Below are 25182 nucleotides of genomic sequence, written 5' to 3' on the forward strand. Positions count from 1 at the left end.
CGGGAGAACACAGTCATGGCATCAACAGCTCCATTTATCTGGAAGATATTGTGACCACGACCATGCGGTCCCGCTCGTCCGGCGTAACATACCTTGGCGCAGATGTTCTACCTGTAGGTAATGACCGAACAGACAAACGGAGAAAGTTGATCGCTAGGGTGGAAGACTTCTGTCATCATTATCCTCGGCTGCGTACCACTTGAAGCTTCTCGCCAGCCTCTCGCGGACGTATCGAGTGTCGGACATTACGTAAGCACATTATTTAGCTATTTTCCGCTCAATATCCATTCCCGGTCCATGGGCTGGGCTGGTGGTTTGCAAAACCGCACGCCAGCCTCACATTGGTATGCCGCGGTGGCCGCAAGAGTTTTTCAAGTTCATCGAAACCGAGAAATGATCCAACGAGTGAAGCCGATATCATCCCCGTACCAAGCGAAAGAATGGAAGTGCGTCTGCTGAAGTGAGAAGCAATTTAAATTCTGCTTTCAGCTTCGATTCTTCCGAGAAACTCCATTACACAGTGCCATTGCGCGGCTGGTGGAAAAACACTTCACCAGTGCTTGCTCGTCACAGCCGAACGAGCGGATGGTACACCGGGTGTGGTAGGGGATGATAGTTTCCTGTTACGGGACCGATCCGGGTGAAAAGAAAAACCCGCTCAAGTAGCACACACCATGCGGATGCGCCACTAGACTCCCTCTCCCTCATGCTGGGGCGTAAAGAACGAAAACAGTGAAACCTTCGTCACCATTTGCTAGTGATGAGAGGTTGACGATGTTGAGCCAAGGTGGCATTTCAACAGCGGGAGTAGACAACCCTTTCAAAGGGTTCGTCGCCTTTCCAGTGCACTTCTTGCGTGAGGAGTTACTAGCATTTCTCCCTTTCGCTGTGCAGCTTGCAAAGAGATTAATCAATTCTGCGGTGAAGTACAGTTCGATGCCACATTCTCAAACATGGTACTTTAGTGCAGTAGAAGGTGAAGACGTCTTGTTCACTTTCGTAGCAGCTTTCCGGTACAGAGCAATGTGAAAACATAACAATTTACCATATAAAAGCAGAAATTTTGAGAAAAGCATTAATATTAAATTGAAGTTTATTAGCTCTTTCATCTACTGTTAGTGGTTTAGCTTGTTCAATCCAAATCCAATAACTGGTTTGCAAGCACAATGGAGTCATGAACGTGTCTTCCGGATGAAAACCCATCTAAAGTTCGTGTAAAGTTCTAGACATAAAATAAGTTCTTGACGGTTGGTGGAGCTCCGAAAGAGCAATTGCCAGCGCTGGAATCTAATCGACTTGTCAAGAAAAAGATGGTTTATGTTGCTTTGGTAGCGACAGGTCTATTGCTATCCCCGTACGAAAGAGTCTTTCGAGGGCAAGGTTAACATTTCCATTGCTACTATGGAAGGTACGACTTGCTTTTGTGCCGTTAAAGTGCTTAGACATTATACGCTACTCCGTAACATTGTTGAAACTCACGAACTCGACATATTCGCGGACACGCTGAAGCGACTGTCCATGTTGCTCACACAATACCATCGGATAGATTGATGTTCCCATAAGGAGATTGATCACCAATCGGATCAGTTTCAAAGGAAGGGGAAACGAATTTTCTGAATTAATATTTTTGCACTCCTCAGACACAAGGTGCATTATTCTAGATAACATATTTGGTTGGATTTTATAAAGAAGAAGAAATTGAATTCCCATGATGATTAATATGACTGTTTCTTACACGTTTTGTGATATTTATAAAAAATGCTAGTGAGGAAGGTCATTGTGCTCTTCTACTCGAATTGTGTTCATATTTCACGAAAAAAAGCAACTATGGAAATTTGTTCTCCTTGCATAAAATCATGACATAAGCAAAAGATGGTGCTAATTATAATAATTGTTGGCGATTGACTACATTCTTACTGCATAAGATGTAATTTGCCCTTTTTTTTTGGTATTGCAAGAAAGTAAGTCAAAAAATCAATCATCGTATTTTTGCAAAACGCTTAAATCGGCCTTGTCACCTAAAAGGCAAATAAAGTATTAAATGTTTAGTGCTCTTATCCTTGGATTACACAGCACGCAGTTCCATTGCGATGCAATTTATTTCAAGGTACAATCAATTCATGACACACATACACATACAGTTTGGTGAAATCTTGCAAAAATATCACCAAACAATCAAACCGGATTCCAGCCATGACACCAAAGAAGGACTTATTTATTACCGACCTCAATCATAACATGTTCGTCTCCTGTGTCGAAGAGATACAATAAACGATCGGACATCTGCCGTAAGTAACAGCAGTTTCCAACCATTAAGGTGAAAGTTGACATTTGTGATGTAAACCTTTTGGCCAGTCGATCATAAGCAAAATGGGGAAAAACTGCAAACAGAGGGTGCGTTGTAAGGGGATGATATGTTACGAAGAGAAATTTAATACCACAGAGGCGCCGCTGTGTGTGTGATTTTTTTTTGTTTTGGTGCAGACAAAAACTGTAAAGAAGTCGTTACAGTAGGCGTTTTATAGTGAGTTTCCGTCATAGTCGCCCAGGGGCAATGCGGTATGACTTCATTCCACAGTTATGCGTGCTGTAGCGAACGAAGGTTACAAGTCGAACGAAGCACAGCGCGTGTGACTGATGCTTTGTGACATTTGGAAAAGCAAAAATAAAAACAACCTCTTCTCAGACACGCATTCATGCATGCACAAAACCCTACTACACCCTTGGTAATGCTCCAAGGTCAGGTCGGAAGTGGAAGTCACCGGTTGTGGGTCGGCTGCTGGAAGACTATTGAATTTACCAGGAGTGGAGGGAACCATATCTCTAGTGTACTAAGTAGTCTTGACTGCTGAGCGCCAGCATCCAATAGAAATGGGCGTAGCTTGAGCAACTGTGTTCCGGTACGCACCAAAGCATAGAGCACTGGAGTCTCGGTCGCAAAACAATGGACCATAAGACGGTCGGACCTACGGATACACCAGTTCTTCCCGTGCTGGAGGTCAAACATGCTGGTTCACGTGGTCTACGGAAGAGAAGACCGGTAATCATCAATTTTAATGAACGCAACAATTGGTTCAATGCTTTTGTCCTAACAATCCCGGCCTTGCTTTGGTTCATCGCTTCCAGAAACCTTCGGGACGATCTTGAAGGTAAAATATTATTTTATGTAAAACATCAACAGTCGAGTACGGAGGTAGAACAAATTAGAGATCTAAAAAATCTCATCACTTATATTTTCTACGAAACAAAAAAAAAACTAACATCACGTTTATCAACGAGTGCCGCTATCGGAAAGCGGAAGCATCTTTCCTGGTCTACACGAGGTTACTACTATGTGTGATTAACGAGCAAAAAATGTACCAACTACTGCTTCACGCATAATGTACAATGAAGAGTCGTGCTGGGCAAAGTGGTTCGAGTACTAACGACAAAAATTTTCAAATCATTAAGTGATGCCGCACATCCGTCATTAAAGAATCGCGAACGTATTTTAAATCGTTTCCTGTAATAGCATGCGTGTATTGTACTGAAGACACTGGCGTGATGACCATCGAAATTACATCCTACGTCTTCTGGAATATTGGAAGCACATCGATGCGTATTCGTGTGCTCAGTTAATCGTCCGGTAAGTTTAAGAATCTTCAAGTACATTTTCTTTGAAATGTGGTGCGAACAAAAAAAAAGCCCATTCTTTGGTGGTACTAGCACTTGGCGCAGGTACTTCGCGCAACGAATGTAAACTGTATGTTCGATTTTCCTCTATAATTAAGGTCAATCAGGCAAAACAGAATACACAAATTACGTAAAATCTAGTGCAGAATCCCATTCCAGTAACTTTGCAAACAGGAACGACTCGCATGAAGGTTAGCGTCCAGTGGAAGAATCTCGTTCCCGCACTGTTTAAGGCACGCCCCAACAACTCGTACAAATCGGTCACTTTCAATTGGTTCTCGAGCTCTGGCCTTTATTTAGCGGTTCAAACTAGCAGCCGTCAGCTAACGATATCGGTAATTAACGTACTCTCTTATTGCTGCCACGAGTCACATTCTTGTGAGTTTCTCGCACACTTATGGTCGGTATGCTTCTGAGCTATTGCGTATATCTACAAGAAAACCTTAACAAGAATAAAACATTACGATAAGTAATGAAATATTTCTAAAGCAAAATCTGCTTCACCAGTCATTCGTCTTCGAACGGATTGTTTTAATCTCATTGGCTTCATAAATAGCTGTGTGTTTGCATTGCATTATGGCTGCCACTTTCTCCACCGATCGTGCGATGATTTCGCTTAGTTTCTATTTGAACTCTCACTTTTACGGATGGCGATGGCGCAAGGGTGGAATATTCCTGCACACGTTTGTCTTTCGCATGCGAGACTGCTTGTTTGGATCATCTTGCGGAAAGAAAGAAAAAAACCCTCAACAATCACGCAAACAAGCAAGGCCGATTTGGTGGTAACTGCCACCGGTACCGCCAGCATCACCACCAACACTGCGTCAGATCTACCCAATCATATCTTCCACCCCAATGGACATCACTTGTCCGATGGACTGACGTTTGATTCCACCGTTCAAAGCAGCTTCCAACGCACACAAACGTTCGATGGGAGCGATGGGCACATTTTTCTCATTCGCTGTAAACCATTTCCATTGTTTTGCTTCGCGCCTTGTAGAGCGTGTCTGTCGAAGCTGCTGATCGCTGTCGATCATCCGTCGCATTGGTTCGGTCGGTCCTATCTGCGAGTAAAATTATTCGAACAATGTCCGAACCGGCGCAAAGCAAAGGTCGAAGAAATATTTCAGAATGTTTATTTGCCAGCGCCGATTCTTAGTAGATGATATTGGACTGGGCATCTTTTGCAGCCAGGGCACATCGAAAGGGCTTTTCAGTGGTAGAAGTGGTAATTTGTAACTTCCCAAGTTCGATAATTAGTACCTTGAATCCTAGAGCAGCAACGGGTAAGCCAAATCAGTGAACGCATGTGCAATTAGTCCGCGCGTAGTTTGTAGCTGTCAAACTCCGTGAGGATCCGGCAATGCGCTTGTAGCCAGCGAGCTGATACGCACATCGTGTGTACGGTGCATTCCATAGCTTCAGCTGTCGATCTCGACGATGCCGACGTTCCTTACGGACTACTCTTTAAGACAACTATTAAAAGCGATCAAACAAAAACTGCAACCACCAAACAGATGTTCGACAACACCTTCCTCCACCGTCCGCACTGATACAGCTAATCAGTGCTGGAAAAACATGCTTTTCCGCTAAATCTGCACTCACAGCAATGCGCTCTATACAGCTCAACGCACCGATGCTTCCGATGTCTCGGTTATGCTGCAATCCTTCTTCCAACCCTGCACGAGATGCACGAGCGCGCGTGTGTATTCTCACCTGCCCTTGATCTCGATTACATGCTCGCGATCACCGGGCAAACCAAGTGACTTAAGAATCTTCATGCAATCATGTACAAACTACCCACCCATACTCCTCCATACTTCATCTCTTTCTCTCTCTGTCTCTCTTATTCCTCTGTCCCTTTTCCCCATCGCATACTAGGATGATCTATTTTTAATGAACTAATGCACTCTCGCAGGGTTTATCGTCTGAGACATTTGCAGAGCTGCCATTCTATTGGCGGCATGGTCAGTGTTTATGCAGTTTTTAGTTTCTTTACTTAGCTACTTCTTCTTGTCGCTGCTCGGTTTTGTGCAACGTGGTTGACGTGAAGCGCAAAATGTTTATGCAATCATTACGACTCCGCCTGCGATGAGCATCAACAACCGTTCTCTACCTATTTTCATAGCATAGTGTTATATTTCTGTGTGTACGTATGTTCTCCATTTTTTTTCTTCACTAAAGAATTTACCTGTTCCTATTCTCGTTACGGGCTCCAGTTGTTGCGATCACAACACGAAAAGATCATTGATCTATTTCTTCGATTGCTCCACAATCTTGGCAGCTGGTGGTTCACTTCAACGCGGATCGAATGGCGATTAACCAGAATGTATTTTGCACGTATCGGGTGAACTCATTAGGCAGAGATTATTGCTCTGAAACCAGAAACCAACCTTCAGGAAACCACAAATGATGATCGAAAGCTCCACGAGTTTGATGATTTATGGCTTTCTCTGGTGTGCGCTTCCTCAGCACTGCACAACAGCCTTCTTTCTGTGGTTTTCACACTAATAGCTGGTGCTAACTAAAGTGACCATTCTTAAGCGTCAGTGTAATTGCTTGGTAACATTTTCTAACGAGCTCTAAGTTCTTCCATGTTCACTTATCACTACAGCCCAGTGCCACGGCTAATTGGGATCCATAACGAGGACTCTTCTATATTATCTACTTGTAAAGAAGTTCTAACTCATTAGCAACTGATTGATGTTTTGATGGATAGTAGATATCCTTTTACGATTCATAAAACACTGATTCACAGTACTTATTGATAGCTTCAGTCTTTGGAATGCAAATTTACGTAAATTTAATGGGTAGTTTTTGGTTCTTTCCTAATCAAGAATCTCCTTGTAAAGATCCGTCAATATGAGCAGAAGATACTTGTGACGACAAGCCCAAGAGTGTGCAACATTCCTTCTTTTCATTCAAAAACACCATATGGACTTCTACGTAAGTTGTTGGCCTGAAGAAATTACGCAATCGAGAGAAATTTCACAACGTTTGAAAAAGATTCTTTTTCACTAAGCTTCTGTCTCTCTTTTTCAAAGACTGCTTTTTCTCACAGAAAAAATAAAACGATTAGGGTGGTTCGAAACATTATCGGTCGGTGGTAGCTGCTCCGGTACCCATCGAAACGAACGGTTTCCGTTCGAAAACGTCAAGGTTTGGATACATAATTCTTCCATATTGGGCAGTGTGGCTGCGGACCACATATGGAGAATGGCAGCATACGCAGCATTCAAACGGCTGTACTGTGCAAAGCGAGACGGAGAGAGATGATGGCCGCAACATCGAACTGATCGTCCAGCTTCGTGTAGAAAAAGGAATGGAAATGACTCGTGTGTTGGGGAACAACGGGCAGAAAAAAGGAGGCCGTCAAGAAATTGAGGTAAACCCGTGGTTGAACAACAGCAAAGAAACTTCGTTATTCAACACACTTCTTGGGTTGTCCAATTTCCACCTCTACCGGTTGCTGTACCATAATTGTATGGGTGAACTATGGCTATGATCGCAAACAAGTCGCAAGGAGTATGACGCCAGCAACAGAACAGCCACACCAATGCATACAGTCGTCGGTCAACCATAAGGCGATCGCTGTTCGTTAGAGGCGATGTTGTCAAAATATCTACCTCAATCGATGACGATGGATCTTGATGGACAGGGGAATACGGGTGAAATGAAACACTATCACTAAACTGGTAAGAAGAGATCGAAATCAGGCGCACAATTCGATCACAATCTAGCGTTCAATCATGCGTTCGTAGACGACCTCAATAGAGCAGCTGATTCAGTGCAAAGGCAATGGAATCTCTTTCTCATCTTTGGCCAGTGCTTTCAAACCCAAGTGTTCGTGATCGATCACGAATCTTTGTGTGCGATGGTGTCGATCATCGTTTTAATTGAATTCATTGTGAGAGATCATCTTGCGTGATCTTGCTCATTTCATCGCATCTGTTGATCAAGTGCTATCTCTTTTAACCCGTTTGCCTTCCTTCTCATTCCTTCCCATACCTCTTTGGGGTTGGTTTTCTTGCATTCTTTTTACCGCTTGTTCTTCATTCTCGATTGGATAGTTATCGCACATGAACTTCTCACTTTCTGATCGATGAAATAGGGGTGAATGGCTTCTGATGAATGTACCGTCCGGTCCAACCCTGTCTACCTTTGTCTTACCACCCAGCTTGAAGGTGGCAGAATCTACAGAACCAAGATTTGTTTAACCCGATGTAAGTACAACTGGTCTTACCTGTAAAGAGATGAACAGAGTAACAAAGTGAGTTAAAGATAGTGAGTGAGAGAGCAATAGATGAGGTTTGAGTAAAGAAAATCAATGTTAAAAAGTGATACTATTGCCTTGTAACAGAGCGACAGATGACGGCATCACAATGGCTCGAAAAGGCGCGATTTAACCTCGTTCGTCTGTTATGAATTACTCAAACCTCGTCAACCTTTTGTGTGGCGTAGGTGTAGTCGCAAAGCTCGGCCACAATACGGTGACAGTAACAGCCAGCAACGCTTCCCCCCTAGGGAGGGTTGCTCGGGGACATATAATCGAAAAATAAAGAAATCACGCCTTTCCAAAACGAACAGCACGAGACATCTAGGGAAACTTGCTTTGCACGTCGGCGGAGCAAGTCTCGCTCATAACACTCGTTTCAATCGACCTTCCTTCCCTCGTTGCTTCACTCTTCGAGCTTCTTAGCACTACGCCCGTCTCATTTGGTCGGTTCGAACCAGCGCCGTAACGGACCCGGACGCACAGATGGTGGAATCCAGTTTCCCACTAGAGCGCTAGGTGTGGGTTAGTTACCAACTTCGATCGCCGTGCAAAAGCGAGGCGTTACTCTCATTTACATATAATAATCTGCACAGACGCAAAGGGATCCAAACAGCTTTCACGAGCGGAGTCGATCATGCAGTAAGTGAACGGTTAGATTAGTAATGAATTTTACATTTACCTACGCCACTTTCTTTCTTGAGATGAAGGAACATTTTACAATGCAATGCATCTGTCTAGAAGGAGGTTGGAGTGCAAAATCGTTAAAGTAGCATAAACCAACGACTTCAAGTCAAATGATCATTTATATAGTGGGGTTCGTCGCTTAAATCTTTTGTTTAGATGGAAACCGCGATGCATCTCCCCCTAAACAAAAGGTAACTTTTTTATGAAATCGCTTCGAACACCAAAGAGTTCGTTACGCTGTTGATTAGCGATCTGCATAAGTACGCTACAATACCAGTTGTTACCGCAACCAATAAGCTCGTGTTACTAAATTGACGACAGGATTTAAGAAGTAAAAAAAACAACAACATCCAAATCTTTCACAGTTGTAGTCATTAGGAAATAGCACAATGATCCATTGTATGCAAGTTTCCCAGAAGAAAAAAAAAACACCAAACTATCCTCTTCAAAACAGCATGACCTCGCTGTTCATGGTTCGTCACGTCGTTTCAGCTGACGTCCGAGTCTTTCACGAAGTGGTCAAAGTTTTTGGATAAATACCATCAGCGTTATCTAATTAATTTTGAACCATCTCCTCAGCAGGAATGCCCGTCTAGCTGCCACTTCTTTTGCAGTACAGTGACAGGGAAAATTTAGACAGAATATATACATACACACAGACACACAGACCGCTCAATCTCTACTTAAAAGAGATCGACTGGGCAGTGCAGCTTTTATCTGGAAGCATATAAACAACAGATAGGCAACTATTTAAATCGTTACGAGCTAGGTTTATGGGCGATCGGGCCGTCGGGAATTAAGAATTTTCTTACCCTCCTTTCAACAGACTGCTTCTAGTGTAGCATTTTATCCACGCGCGCTCCATGGGGTGAAGCTATAAAATTTTAATTTTACGACACAACTCCTTGCTGAGAGTAAGCCATTCTAGTTCAACCTTTCATGGTGCGGTATTGAGAACGGAATTTTACCAGGGAATGATGTGCTGCTTCCTACTTGCCTGCGGGAGAGTTTGTTATAAATAGTAATGTTTCCCATGTTTGAAAACTGTTTTGCCCAAGATTAATTTATATTAACGTGCTTCCCAAAAACCAGTAGGGCTAATCAGATGGGAGTGAGCTTCTCGTTGCCTTTGCACGTTGTGTGATAATTGGAATGCCCTTTTTCTAATCAACGTATTGATGTTTCCAATCCAATCGGTTTTGCTTCAGCGTGAATGCTACCGAACCCCTCACAAAAGGGCACAAAGGTCATGAATGGATGGAGCGCACAAACTATCCCCGCCTCGTATCGGACTGGAACGGTAAAATCTGTCCGCTATTATGTTGGCTGGAGCCCGTGGACGAAAGCCCTTCTCGGCCGACGCTTGACCGTGGCGGACGGCGATCGATGCTCACGAAGTGTGTTGCTGTTCACTTGACTGAACGGAACGGCTGGTAGGCAGCCGGAGAATGAGGCTAGAGAAAAAAACAACATTTTGATCATGTACTTAGGCTTTTCTAAAAATGTTCCGCACACGGCACACCGCACTATGCGATCAATCCCATCAGCCCCAGCCTATAAAAGCGGTGGAATGCAACGAGGAGCCCCGAAGGGATCGAAAGCCTCACGATGAAGTTAAGCCACCGCAACGCCACAACAACCACCACCACCAGCAGCAATAACAAAAAAAACTAAAACTTGTTCTTTAGCTCCAAACGAGCTCAAGTATCTTTGCACGACTATTAACATAACTGTTTTAAGCAGTCTGAGACGAAAAGGCTAAGTAGGAACGGTTACAAAAAACAAATGGTAGGAAGCAAAAACCCTCAGCACCGATACCGATGCGCAGTACAACAGAAGAAAGGATCGTAATGCGTCCTAATCTGTACGAGCGCTGGTGAGAAGCTGCGGTAATCGAACACATTAAATTCCACGAATGGTTCATGCGCAGCACGCTCGTAGAGAAATTGGGGAAGAAATAGTTTAGTGTAACGATATCAATGTTGAGCAAAAAAGAATTAAAATGAAGCAAAAAAAAACAGTCAGATCAACCTCAATGGACAGCTTCAAGCGATCCAACAACGCACAACATTAGGCTGCGCTCTTGTTGGCTATCGGCGTTGCTTTACTCGACATGTAGCAGCCGTAACACCGAACCGTTGCGAGTCAAATCGTTCGGCAAACTTCGTGAAACCTGAGCCACCGGCATGTAAAACTGCCCAACAGCAAGCCTAGCTCAAGACTTGTTCCGTACTTAATGGCTCGTGAAAATGTTATCACGTGAATATCCGCCGTGCCTTTTTATCCCACAGCCTCACCATCCTAACCGGTTGATTTGTATCGGCACGCACACATGCGAAAAGTGCACGTGTTATACTGTTGTGCAAGTGCATTCACTGGCAATGGATGGACTGTGGTTCATTAATATCACTAAACGATGCTAAGTAGATATCATATGCAAAGTGATGTTCTTCTTATCACACATGTTGTAAACATATTTCGTTTATTTATTTGTTTTTTTTTATTTTTTTTTTCATTTTTATGTCTAGAAATTGCTTTGTATTTTTATGACTAAAGTATAAAGTAAATACTAAAAGTATTACTCATAAAACATAATTTTACAAACCATCGTTTTATGGTTTCCTACGGTAAAGGTTTTTGTATGATAATATTCTGTCTTTAAAATAGTTACATAACAATCATTTTACAACTAACACATGTGGAAGATCGTGTACATATATGTATAGTCACATTGCAAGCATATAATTTCACATGCAAATATGATCGTCTTAAATTTATCGCATAATGTCCTCGATGGTGCCACCCATGGAAGCAACTCGTAAATACATACGTTCATGTGTATGCGTTACTACACCGATGGAAGTGATTTATGTTACCTTATCATGTCCGTTTGCTGTGTCACGCACCTACGTGTGACATGCATATGCCGAGCTTGTTCGCTGTTGTGACAAAAATAAAACAAACACCAGCAAGCAATTCTGTTCCCCCGGAGTTTTGACACGCTACCAGCAGACCACCATCAACGGCTAAATCGGGACCGAAATCGACGCAACAGACTCGTTTATAATAGTTGGCGTTGATTATGTCTCACAAATAACTGTTTATGCTAGTCACCGTATCGTGCTAAAAGTGCACGCCAAGTGCAAGGCAACTAGCTCCATAGGTTTCCACTTTTCGCTGGAAGATTCTTTGTGGAACACACGAACGGTTGGTGTTTCCAGGTTACATTGCCATCGGGTGCTACGGGTTGTGGATACCGTTAGATGCGTTTAAGTCATCCAATCACCCAGCCTGTCATCCAGCCACCCTTGCAAAAGGAAGCTGCCATCCACCACCACCACCACAACTACACGTTATCTGCCATCTTGTGGCTGGTGGCGCTGCTACACACATGCAGGCAAGCACCCAGCGATAAACCTGTTGCATAATGAATTTAATTGATTTGAAGCGGTGCGTACTTAAGTCGATTAAGCTTTGCACGAAAAAGGAGACGATTATGCGTCATGCGTGCCAGTGTGTTAGTGTTTACCTTTAAGTAAGTAAGTGTAACTAACGCGCAGTGTGTGCAAAGCGGTGCTGTGCTGAAGTGGGTCGTGACCTTTTTTTCTTCCTCCAAAGCGCTCACACACACACACACGTTCGATCGGGTTGGATTTTGTTTTTTTCCTCCTTTTTGCTTTGTACGAATAGCAGCGGGAAATGAGTCGAGCGCCATTTTACCTTATCCGTATTGGCACCCGAAGATAGTGTACCGTGAGATAGGGAACAGTGACTTGGGAAGTATGGGAAACACGGGACTTCTGGTATCAAGTGAGGCGTGTTTTTACTTTGCCGATGGGTAAACAATAAACCATCCAGGCCATTTTGACATGGGCACGGTTGTGGGGAATGGCTTGAATGCGATGCTGTGTGAGCTCACGTTGAAAAATACCGTTGAAGTGCCTGGAGTGACTCGAGAGTCATGTAATGAGGTACAACTTCATTTTCGCAGCGTCTCTCCACTTGCTAGAATTCATAAACGAACATATGCGAGTTATTTTTTTATTCTTCCAAAAGTGATGCTCTACTGTTACCTTCTCGACACCTGATCAATAACTTCACCGTTGCAAGTAGACACTTTGGTATATAATCTCGCACTCAGCTACATACCAAGCGTCTAAAGGCTCTCCATCAGTCATCAACAGGCTGTCAAATAAGGGTGAAAGCAAGTCCCTGGTTCTAAGCACCCGTTCCATCGTTCTGAAACGTCACTTAAGTTGTCGAACAATCTTCTAACGGCTTCGACAGCAGAATCTGGGAGCCAGTAGAAGCAGTCGACAGCACAAGGTAGCATAGGAAGGCACATTCCTAAAAATAGGATAGCACCGGCTTGGAATGCTGGTATGGGACTGAATTCGGTTTAGTGAGCATAAACAATCAACCGATCCGCTTCGTGATGGCACTTCCAAAAAGAAGGAGAGCATCAATCAATTCCCAATGGCTCTTGGCGTTCCGTTTTCTAAATTCTGACATACAGGCCCAGGACGCATACGACAAGGCACGGAAATCCGTGTCCGGTTGCATGCGTACAGAAGCTACCAGCTCTGACAACCAATTAGCCAGCTGAGCTGATGATGATTATGGACGCTCCAGAATGAGTGGAGCTCGTTCGTATACAATCGTAATGAAGCCCTATCTCTCGACGTTTTATCCGTCGTCTGTGTAACGGCTGTGAACGAGAGCTGATCGTGTAGTGCGTGATCGGACCCCTTTGCATTCTACTCGCGATTTTACGTGGTCGTTTGGGGTCGTTTGCTTTCTGACCGAAGTGGATTCGAGTACGTCGCCGTTGAAGCGCTGCAGTCGACAGCGATGACGATGATGACGGCTATAATGGACATAACGATCACACCGAGCACCAACATCTTCGCTACTAGCTTAAGCTGCGGAACTAGTCGGAAACGTCACTGGCACTTTACCACATGAAGAACGCGGCGCAAAGCAACATAAGTGGAGAAGCTACGATCAGAACGTTCTGAATGTTTTTCCCTTTTTTTTTTTGCTGAAAGTTCTTCCTCGAAACCATTCGGACGGCCATTCGGGTGTGTGTGAGGGTGTACGCAGGTGGATAGAAGGACCGTGAGCGATAGTTATAATTTCATCGTGACCCTAATGGGAGGAAGATTACGCTTCTGTCAACCGGTGCAGTCAACAGCAAGGGGGTGAGAGTCAATAATGGACATCGGGATGTCTTAAAGTTCTCTTTACTGTCAACCAATCAGTAAAACAATTCGTAATTACTCCGATTGTGCGGTTGATTTATATGACCGACCATGGAACCGATTTTTTGACTGTACGTCTGGAAGAACCATTACTCGAAGTACCAACAGGCACAGTGACAGTGCAAACCTGTGGTAAAACCAGTCAACAAGCCATGACAACCAATGCGGCAGTAAACGTACTTGTCATCACAGTCAAACGGAAAACGACTGAGTCAATTGGGTTTGTCTACTTCAAAACTGTTGGGAAGAGATTCGCTCATTAGTGAAACCTATATAAACGTGAACGGTCACTGTGCTTGCCAGTGTAGCTGTTTTAATAATGATGTTAACGATTGCTCCCTCCGTCAATGCTATTGTCAAGTTTATAGGACAAAACGGTGCTACGTGCTGCACAGGCACACATAAAACTTACTCGTTTTACTTTTGGTGAACTTTTGGGTTTAAATCTAGGCCGGCTTGAAATGCACTGCACATCGATCGAAAGGCAATTAATTGGAAAAGCGAAGAAATCACAATCCATCATTCGGTGGAACGGCGTAACACTTTTCGTTCGACGAACATTATACCGTCTTGCATGGTCCCTCGTTTATTGGGTTTCGTTTGAGAGGGAGTTGAATTTTTCCAACTGGATTAGATAAGCTTCTCGAACGGTGTCTCGTCATCAGCCAGAGGAACTGTCTGCTACGATAGGACCGGTTTAATACGATCATCGATCATGGCGATTAAAGATCGTTAGCGGGCGTTTAGGTGGCGTCATTAGTAACAGCAGCAGAAAGATTGTGTGTTCTGTTCTAGCAGTCAATGCTGGTTCGCCGCTGTAATGAGTCCTGCCAGTGACGTTGATCGAGAACTCGGTCGACAGCCGTAAAGCGGGAAGTAAGAAATGTCGATGCACAACAAAGTTATCAAATGACAATTTCATTAAAGACGTCCATCAATCGAACGACCTTCAACAGTGTTGCTGTGTGTGCTTCTTGTCAACCATGTCGAGCAGAAATGTTCAACATTAATCGCTTTTTGTGAAGCAGCAATTATAACAGAGAAAAAGAGGAAAACTTTCGTCACACGCACACACACACACACATAAACCTTCACTCCACTTCCCCAATCGCTGAACCAGTGTTGGATGCGCTCGAGAAAGGAGAGAAACCAAAAGTTAATTAGAGAAAGACGAAATGTAGGGAGAAACCCTTTACACTTCACAAATGTCCGCATCCAGGTCGGGAGTCTCCCAGGGAAACCAATTTTGTGGCGGGCAGTTGAAAAATGGAAACGAACTTCATCGGTATGATGAGCTTGGTGCACGGGTGATGATCCAGTGTTCGTTATGCCGGGCATTCAACGATCTTGTACGGTGTGTGTACCAAGCATGTAATTAACCAAACGTACGAAACGCTCGTTCTACACGCTATAAAAGGAAGTAAGCTAAGAAAACCAAAACCCCGAAAAAGTACATTCCTACTCCATTTTTACTTTTGGATTCGGTATTTCCCTGTGGTGTTGTGGTCGGTGAGATGGAGGAATTTTGAAACGCATCACAACGCGTTGCGTTTACTGCACTGGTCGTTGACTCACTTTTCGCGTCATGGACATTTGCTTCGGATTGTGAACCGATGCTGTGGTTTGGATGTTCCATTTGCATGTTCATAATAGGGGCTGTATCGTTTTGTGCTCGTGTCCCATTTCCTGCCGACGTGTGCTCAATCAATCAAACTCATCTCGCTTTACTCAGATCGAAATGAGAAATCATACAGTTCTTGTCCTGCGTTCTGATGTGCACACATGCATCCATACTTTGTTAAGGTGTAAGGTAATTTCATTATACGCATTTCTCAGCCCCTACATACTGTAGTGTGCCACTCCTGTGCTGTGAAGATTGGACCATAATTCATCGATATCCTAAGTAAAATAAATGGCAACCTGCTTCTGGCTGACTTTTGCGGTATGCGATCCTATCGACATGAATCGCTCGTACGATCTTTGCTACAGTCTCGCCATCATCTGCCCAACTTATCGGTTCTCACTGGCATAATCCAAAGTGGCATAGCATCGGCCGGTACAGGATCGGCTTTGGAGCGTGTGCATGCACTACGGTAAAGTGCAAATGAACACTCATTTACCGACAAATGTGCAGCGATTATGAGTTATAAGCTGTGGATTCGCGCCATTTACATCGCAAACCTTTACCACAACCGTTTTACATCTTTACGTAGTGAGAAGGTGCGTGTGTGTTTGGGCCCTGGGGAGGGCGCCTTGCGGTTGCCATTTGACGGATCGGTAAATAATAGCTCGAAAGCAAAATTGATGCTTCGTGCTCAGCGTATTGTCGGACGTACCCAAGCCCGGTACAACGTCCGGACGAACTGCTAGATGAATCTACTGTTTGCTTGCGCGGTACATTTGCTACATGTCACGGTAAAGTAAAATGGTGTAAAGTGCATCTTAGAGGTGCCCGCGCCGACAAATGCTCTGTCATAGTCTAGCCACCATACAGCCTCCGAATGGTCGCCCATATCGGCAAGTATCACTTATTCATTGCCCTTGTTTGTGCTGACGGGTCCGTGGTCAAGCGCTGCAAGAGTGAGTCACATTGAATTGAAGCTTAACCGCGGGGGATTTTTTTTCTATTCAGCTTACCGGCAATCATTTCCTTCATATGTCTCATCGTTCATCATGAGCCACCTTACTGGGTAGGGTAATTGCTATCAATGTAAAATAGATCATTTCAGTAGGGATATCAGCTAAAAGCAGAATTAAATGTTGATGCGATTGGCTTCGGCTCGTCGGTAACTTTTAGCATTTGCACTAAGCCACACGAAATACGTTTAATGTATTATTCATCCAAGGATATACGACAAAATAATAAATCCTACAGCTCACGGACGTGGTCAATCCCTTGGCAGCGCCTTACTGTAGTACTTTCAAAAATCGAAAAGCAGATAATTGCGTCGCTTTAAACCTGCCGGTGAAGGGGACTGCTAAATTGCCTTGAATAAAGACCGACCGGATTTGAACGAAAACCAACCAAACCGATCACCCCGGTACCGGTACACACCGCATCGGTAACGGTGCGACACCTTGAAGATCGATTGCGCACCGTATCAACCGGGAACACTTTTACTCTCGGAGCAGCTGCAGCTAATCAAACACACCGGGTGTTCTAAAACAAACGCTAAACCGCAAACGCACCGTGTAGTAACTGCGGCAAAACTGACATTGACAAGCTGCGATGCATCAGTAGAACATTTTGCAAAATGAAGCGACAAGAGTGAGAAGGAAAGACAGAGAGAGAGTCACGGAGAGAGAGAAAGATAGTTGCGGTATATTTGCACTCGAAACTCCAATGCCGCGATGCGATCGACCTGGCAGATCGACATCAGAAGCGCCAGATCGACAAACTGCATGGGGATGACCTCATTTCGCGTAATGAACATATTGTATTCGTTTGCCACAGCGCACACGCATGCAACACGGTGGCTCGGCCCGGTTTGGTTGTTTGTTTTGGGTGGTTGCGTAAAAACAGCCGACCAGAGAGTGGCTTCTAACCATGATGGTGGTAATGAAAATCTAAGTCAATGCTAATGAAACACCAACCAGCCCACAACCGAGCTGGAAAGGCGTGACAGCGGCTTCTGCCCACGTTATTCAAATCATCTAAAACCATCCTAAGCCGCATGCCAATCCTTCACACCTTCATGGAATGGTACGGTTTGGATGGAATGAAGGTGTGCATTCTTCGCCTTTCTTTCAGTCACGTTCAATGCGCTTAGGGTAAAGGATTTGACCTCTGGTGGCGATGAAACAAGTTTACGGGCAGGATACACCGGTTCGTCGCTTGTGTCTGTGATCCCGACGTACGAGATATCATGGCCAAGGCGCCGGAGAATGCATTTTTTTTTTATTTTCGTTCGCCCTGAAGGCATCAAAAGTTGTATTGAATTGACGATAATGACGATGCCCCTCCGATCGATCGGTCGATCGATTGGATAGAGTCGATTATCGGTTAAGAACATGCAACGTGCATGTAATGGGTGATGGAAGGTATGTAAGGGAAGGAAGGGTAGTCACTGCAATCAGAACCATTTACATACGCCCAGAGGGGGGCTCACCATTCACCAGTCGGTTTCCCTTTAAAAGGCGAAAACGGACAAACCCGTACTGGAGGTGACTCTAGTCAGAATCTGCATCTTTAAATCGGCAATAAATTAGTCTAGGCTCGGTGATTATCACTCTAGCGTGCAGTTCTTGTTGTTCATATGTATTTTTTGTTTCTTCTCGCATTATTTCATTGCGTTGTGAAACAAAACTAAAAAAAGAAATACACCAACGCTCAATGAACAGGCATATCGAATGCAAACCGCTAAACCACACATGCGTGGTGGCTGCATTCTTGGTACACAAGTGAAACCCTGGTGTGTGGTCATGCGACCTGTTATCATTCCGTCAGCCCTGCAGCGAATGTTTCTATTTCTTCTGCCCACTCGGAAGCGCTCCTGCTGCTTTTGGTTTTGCCAGCATGCCCAGCCCCAACGAAACATCGCCGCATCGTATCCGTATCAGCAAGCGGTATGATTTTACGGCTGGATGAAAACCTGGAGGTTCGTCACCTAGGCGGCATTCAAATCTGATGACATCTTTTGTGTCGTCCGGGGTGCTAACCGCCGTAATGAAGAAGCCCCGCTACTCAGGATGTCAACCGGTTTACGGAATGATTCTGTTGAACCCGCCCGACCTGCTCGCACCCGTTTCGTTTGCTTCTCGATCGATCGCTAAACGTTCGCTAAACAGCCACGTCGAGCGATCGTCGACGGTGATGTCACCGTGCGTATGATAATCTGGTTTCTGGTCATTTTGTTTTATTATTTTTGTCTGTTTCGCACCGATGGTGTTCTTCCGTGCTTTCCAAACAGTTTCCAGTCGGGTCAGCGGCCCCCAGGTTCAGGTGTAATTTTACAACAGCCAAGAAACAATTAGCGTTGGAGCTTCCGGAGGAAGCATAGAATCACAACCCGTCATAGCGGTGAAGGCCGAACGATACCTATGACAATCTTAAGACCTACTCCTACTCAATACACTCACGCACACATGCCAGCAAGTCACAAACCTACGCGCATATTGAGTGCTTTTCGATGTTGGGTAGCCACGTCATAAGCCTTTTTCGATTGCTGGTCCGGTTAGGTTTTGCGACAAACAAAAGTACCCCGCACAATTCAAGGCCGTTCGGTTTTACCGTGCACGATCGATCGACTTTTTTCGCAGCACCACAAGATCTTTACACACGTAGCGCACCACCTTTGGCGAACCACTTCATAACCCGTAACGCCTACTTCAATGACATTTAAAGCAAACAGCTGCCGTAAGCCGTGTGCGACATTTTGGGCTAAATCCGTTTCAGCAGCAGTTTGTTTGCCTTTTTGCTTTCGTTTCCAACGCTCCGGTTGGCTGACTTTCGAAGGTTTCGTGAAACGCCGTTCTGCTTGTTTTGGTTTCATGTATGCATTTAAAAAAAATATCGTTTCTTGATTCTTCAGTTTTCTTCCGACGTGAGAAGTGGTTACGTTTCAGGAGACGGATTGCCGGATTGCGGCACTGTTTTGGGCCGCGCTCAGCAGCCGACCTTTCGGATCGTCGTATCTTTCCGTGGGTTGTTCGCCAGAAACGGAAGGAGTCGATGCGCCAACCAAACAAAAACCACCAAACCACCAGCGGTTCGCATGCATGATCAGTCGTCTCCAAAAAGGAGACCTGTTCCACAAATTTTGCTTTTGACATTTCCAGCTGCGTCGGGTTGGCTTGGGTTATTTTCGAAACTTTGGCCAACCGTTCCTCAGCCAAAATTCGCAACCGGTTTTGGGTCGCTTGGTTTTTCGAAAAACAGGAAAAGGTGTCGATGGAGAGGGAAATATAGTGTTCGAAATGGTTTCGGTGGTAAAAAATCAATTATGGCCTTGGATGCTTTTGCTCCAATCCGATGAAAGTTATGTCGCAGAATAGCCTTTAAATCATTTTCAGCCTAGCTTCTTATGTTCTCGTATAGCTCCAGCTGCGTTTAAATAAATGTATTTTTTGAATATTTTTGTTACATGGAATACTATTTACGGTTTCCGTGCCAATGTACTATCTCAAACAAATATAGAACATCCGTTTCCAAAAAGCACGAATAGCGAATTTGAAAAACATAAACGTTACATACAGATGGAATGTTAATGACCGCTAGTTTCTGTTTTCAATCTCGTAGGGCAAACAATTAATAGAAAGAAGACAAAAAGCACTACTCGATAATTGTAGATAATTGACGCTACCAAGAGTGGGTTCGTCTCACTCGGCCCGTTGCAGTCTCCGTGTGTCATTTACTGCTGCGCTGCACGACAAAACTTCTGCAGCTTTGAGCTACGCCAGCGCTTCGCACTGGCGGGGATGTTCTAGTGCAAAACATGGTTGAAATTCAACACCGACCACCAAAGGCAGCGCGGCCATCAGGTCGTTGGCAGGAGTTGAAACGTTGATAGTTTAATTAGCGAATAACGAATTAGCCAAACGTGGCGGGTTACAGTAGGAAGTTGCGTCGCCTTATTCTGCGTTCACCGTGCAACATCGCAGGCTTCTCCAAAAGCTTCCGAGCGCACTTAAGAACTAATTGCGATACGATTACAATTAACTTCATGCCAAGTTCCGCGCTTCCGCAGGCTCTTCGCCGATGAAAAGGGAAAACGTCCAACTTATCGCACGATTGTGAAGTGATAATTTGTATCAAAGAATGCTATGCCACTTTGTGCGACCAGACGGGCTTTGTCTCCCAAAGGCAATAGTCATTAAAACGAGCTAGCGTAAGCCCTTCGTTGGTTGATATCTTTATTTTGCATCTCTGAAGGAGCTACACGGAACCATTGGCAGATCTTAAACCTGTCATAATTGTTACATATATTGACAACACATCAGTCTGAGTCTGGTGTAAGCCTGAGTATGGAGACACGATTGAATTAAAAATGTGCCTTCATTATGTCACAGCTCTTACCGCAAGAGGCAATCGTACGTGACAGGATAAGAAAAATTTAACTGTGCCGGAAAAAGGGATCCCAGAAAGATGTTCACAACGCCCTTATAATTGTCCATGTACATACTGTTGGTGGGCTTTTAGCTTGGTTTGCTATCTATCTGACCCTGGGGCGAGACATTACTACAATGTTTCCAATTTGCTCGAACTATGCACCGCACCACAAACGAAAACGGCAAAAAAGAAGTGCACCCTGTCCGCCCCAACGTTCCATAAGGCTTGTAAAAATTGCCTAGCCATTCTTTTTCTACGCCATCTCGCTGCTGCTGGTGCGATGCAACGGTGCTGCAAGCCAGCCGCCTAGCTTCGAAACGGGTGGCAAAATGCACACAGAACATGCAGAGACAACTGGGACTGCCCCTTTTAACACCGATATGTTCCGCCTGGTGGAAAGGTGATGCTCTCGGATTTTGCCACCCGTGCAAGGAGCAGCGCGGTGGAATGCGCAAAATGGCACGGATCAGACACAACCGGTCACGTCAGTACATCACTGATAGCTGTCCATCTGTCCATTCGTCAGCCGTCTGGAGTCGGCCGCTCGTAGCGAAATCCCCGACTGCTACCGATGTGTATTGACAACTGACGTTCACTACATTTGCCACCACCATATTTACCGACGTTGGCAAAGGCATAAAGGGCGTAAGGCTACGGAACCATTTCAAAATGATTTTTTAAAATTCTCTGCCCAGCCGCTTTACCCACGAAATAGACACTCCGAAGGGGCGAGATTTAATAGTTGTCGATTACGTTATGCTTTGCGGACGTTTGACCGAATTGAAATGAAGCAGAAGATCAAATGAAGATAGTGAGCGTTACTGTATCGATCGCTCTCGTCTGTGCACATCAACTTGTTCAAGTGTTTCATGTTGCACATCGGATGGCACTTACCACAAGAAGCCACAATCGGTGGTCACTTTGTTGCTGCTTCAAACTGTGCACAGCATAAGAAACCATCGCTAAACATCTGAGCGTAAAAATCACTCGTATGTAACGGAGAAAGTATACAACTCCCAGCAAATCTCTGACTGCTTCGTAGATTGTTCGTGGTCTGATGCGATGAGTGAGAGTTTGGAATTTATATTTTCGTGATCGTCTTTTTTTGTTTGTTGCTTCTGTGTTGGTGTTTTTTTTTCTCTTTACGTGAAAGAGCCAATCTTCAAACGTCGACGTCTATGTAGGTTAGCGTTTGAACGTAATTTTCGGAATTACACGCCACTCCGGATGATGAAGCGGATGGTTTCTTATGCTTTCTAATGCTGAATATTAATGCACTACCAATGGCCTCCTGCACTGCGTTCGGCTTTGGCTTTGGCACACTGAACGAGTGAAACAATTGCACAGAAATGCACCACAGTCTTTTGAACGACAACGAAATCCGTAACAGAAAGAAGCTGGACAAACTCTGGACATCAAAGCACAAAAGCACTTAAACTGCATAAATCCAACACAAAAGTACAGGAGTTTGGCTAATATAATAAGAAAATCCCATACTGTCAATTATTATCATTTTTAAAGCTCGTTGACTTGTTCTAAACTGCACTTCAAAACAGTGAAAGAAAAGTTAGTCTATTAACACTAGAAATACTAAGCGTGTTAAACAGTTTTATGTGGTTACTTTGAAGAACAGTTTCAAAGAGCTGGATTATACTTGAATCTTTGGTAGCTCTTACTACAGAATACATATAAAAAACATATCCATCAACAGCATTAGAATTGTAAAATCCTAAAATTTATAACGATGTAAATTAAATATTCCAGACAAAGTGGCTGTTCCAGTAACTCTAGTGTTTAATCAGAAACAGTTCAACAGTTCATAATCAGTTCATTTCAAATTTACACTTTTCACTACATTTCGTGTTCAGGAATAAAAAAAATACGAAAAAAATTATACTTAAAATATAGCATATTTTAAAATATTTCCACATCACACATCATTATACGAACTTGATCTGCTTTTCGAGACTGTATTTTTCCTATCTGTTTTCAATATAAAACGTTTTCTTTTATCAACACCACACGCAACGAAATATTTGTCATAAATTTATGTTTCCTAACACTGTGCAAAAAAAAAATCCCCAAACTAGCAACTGGCACCGTTTGGCAATACTTCATCTTTCACGTTTCGAACGTTGCTTCAGCTGCCATTTTAAACCACCAGCCATGCAAAAGATGCTGATGATGAACCGACCACCGATTGAGCCACCATTTTTTGAAGTTTTGTGCTCCGCTTTTCGCCTTTGATTCGATTGTTTGGTTGGACGGATTTTCTCTCGCGGGTTTGCGATTACTTACCATTTTTCACCATGGCTGCTCGTTGCCATCAACGAAGGCAACCGGGAAGGAAACGGGAAGATTCGTTTGATTCGTTGCCCCCTTCCTGGTCACGAAACGATTTACGCCAGCAGCCCAGTCAACGGCGATATTGTATCCACAAAAACGGCACAGTATCCGCAAAAAAAAAATCCCAACGCGATCGGATCGATCCTGCTTGCTCGACGGCGATATGTGTTCCAACTTTCCAATGCCGCAAACCGAAGAGAGCGTCGAGCAACTTTAAAGCAAACGCTAACGCTTAACGAACTGCTTGCCTTATGGCCTTTTATTGCTCACACAGGGGCACTTTGACACTGGGGCACCTTACGCTTCACCTGCTGTTTTGAACTGAATCGTGTAACCACTTTTCACAAACTCGGTAGAAGATCGTTTTCCTTTCGCTACACTGTTTCAAAGATTCTTATTAAATTCGCACAAAAATCACCAGCACTGCTGTGAGGTTTGAAAATCACTGGCACGAGCGCACTTTCAACACGTTTCTGTTGCCACCTTCTGCACACAACCGTGATCGTAAGCCTGCTATATTCAGCATCAAATCTTGCGCACACCTTTGCACTGTGTGTAGTTTGCTTAGCAGCCAAATGTTGCTCCCCGTTTTCCACACCCGTTCAAAGGGGAGCTTCCAACACTAGCCAACTTGGTGCTCTTGCTCTTCCCAAGACTCTGCTGCTTTTTGCCTTTTTTCCTTTTTTTTTTCTTCAAACGGCCGCTCCACTACAAACTAGAGGGAAAAACACTTCCAGTTCACTCCAAGTCTCAAGCAAGACTGATCTCGAAGGTTTGTCGTGTTCGGCGACTTCGTTAGCGTTGCGATCCGTCGATCAAGAGAGTGTTGCTCAAAGAGGTGATCGACGATCGGAATGTGGGAGTTTTTTCCTTGCAAGAAGCTTTACTTCAGCGGGAGAGTCGATGCGTCAGTTGCGTGTCTTAAACATCGCTCGAGAACAAGAGCGAACGAGCAAAAGTGTGAGCAACAGGTAAACCGATCGTCGATTTTTTCAAACGATCGTGGTACTCGTAGCATTTGACCGTGAATATATGTGGCAGTAGCGTCACTCACGCTCTTTGCCGGTTGATATATTCATGCAAAATTTTCCCGCCCTGTCAAATGCGAGCGTATGAGAAAGATTTGAACGAACGTGGCCAACGGTTTGCCGGACTCAGAGTCGCGATCATTCAAAAATGCCAAGTGGGAGTTGTGAACGGTTTAGCAGTGCCTCGTTGTGGGTCGATCTTAAGGTCAATCATCTTTCGTTTGCTACTTTTTTCGAATGCTGCTTTCAGCTGGAGGCTGTGCGTGATTTCATCCGTTGTGAAATTAGCTGTGCGAACTTAAGCTATGTGCACTTTTAACATTTTGCTACATGGTAAAGGTGAAAGATTGTTATGCATTTGAACTGAATCGATTTGCATTAGAATCTATTTTATTGAACCAAGTCACAAAAGAACCTTGTTCTTTACATCCAATATGCGTTGAATAGAATGCATTTTAACACTGATTAACGACGCAAGTAATATATTGTCATTTCTGAATAACCCAATCTGCTCTACATCCGTGCAACCGATGACATCATGGTTGATTGGTGAATGCAAGACGATTTTTCCCTTAAACTGTGAATTTCACTAAACTTTACTCTCTCTACCAACATCGTTCAATGTGGTGTTCATTTCTACTCCGAGAGAGTGAGTTACGGTGTAGTCAGTTCATGCCTACCTTTCCCGACATTCAACGTTTTTCGCTAGGTCGAAACTCTATTGCTGGCACGAACTTTACTCTTGAAACCTCGCACGCTCGGTTCCGGCGAATGACGCGCTAAAGGAAAGACATCAACGCTGCATAACGCGACGAACGCATCACATGCAGCAACGTTACACCGGAAAGGGTCAATTGCATTATTTGT

The 25182-nt window shown here is 44.2% G+C and overlaps 1 protein-coding gene across 1 annotated transcript in view; it reads right to left on the reverse strand.

Moving 5' to 3' along the window:
• LOC125762678 (uncharacterized) overlaps positions 1-24190 on the reverse strand; it is a 146052-nt gene extending 121862 nt beyond the window's left edge. Inside the window, exon 1 of the mRNA XM_049425058.1 lies at positions 23240-24190. Coding sequence (XP_049281015.1) covers positions 23240-23242 — 3 coding nt within the window. The 5' untranslated portion in view covers positions 23243-24190. The remainder of the gene's footprint in view (positions 1-23239) is intronic.
• Between the last annotated feature and the right edge of the window lie 992 nt (positions 24191-25182).

The sequence above is a fragment of the Anopheles funestus genome, chromosome 2RL, assembly GCF_943734845.2.
Source record: "Anopheles funestus chromosome 2RL, idAnoFuneDA-416_04, whole genome shotgun sequence".
Taxonomy (NCBI): Eukaryota; Metazoa; Arthropoda; class Insecta; order Diptera; family Culicidae; genus Anopheles; species Anopheles funestus.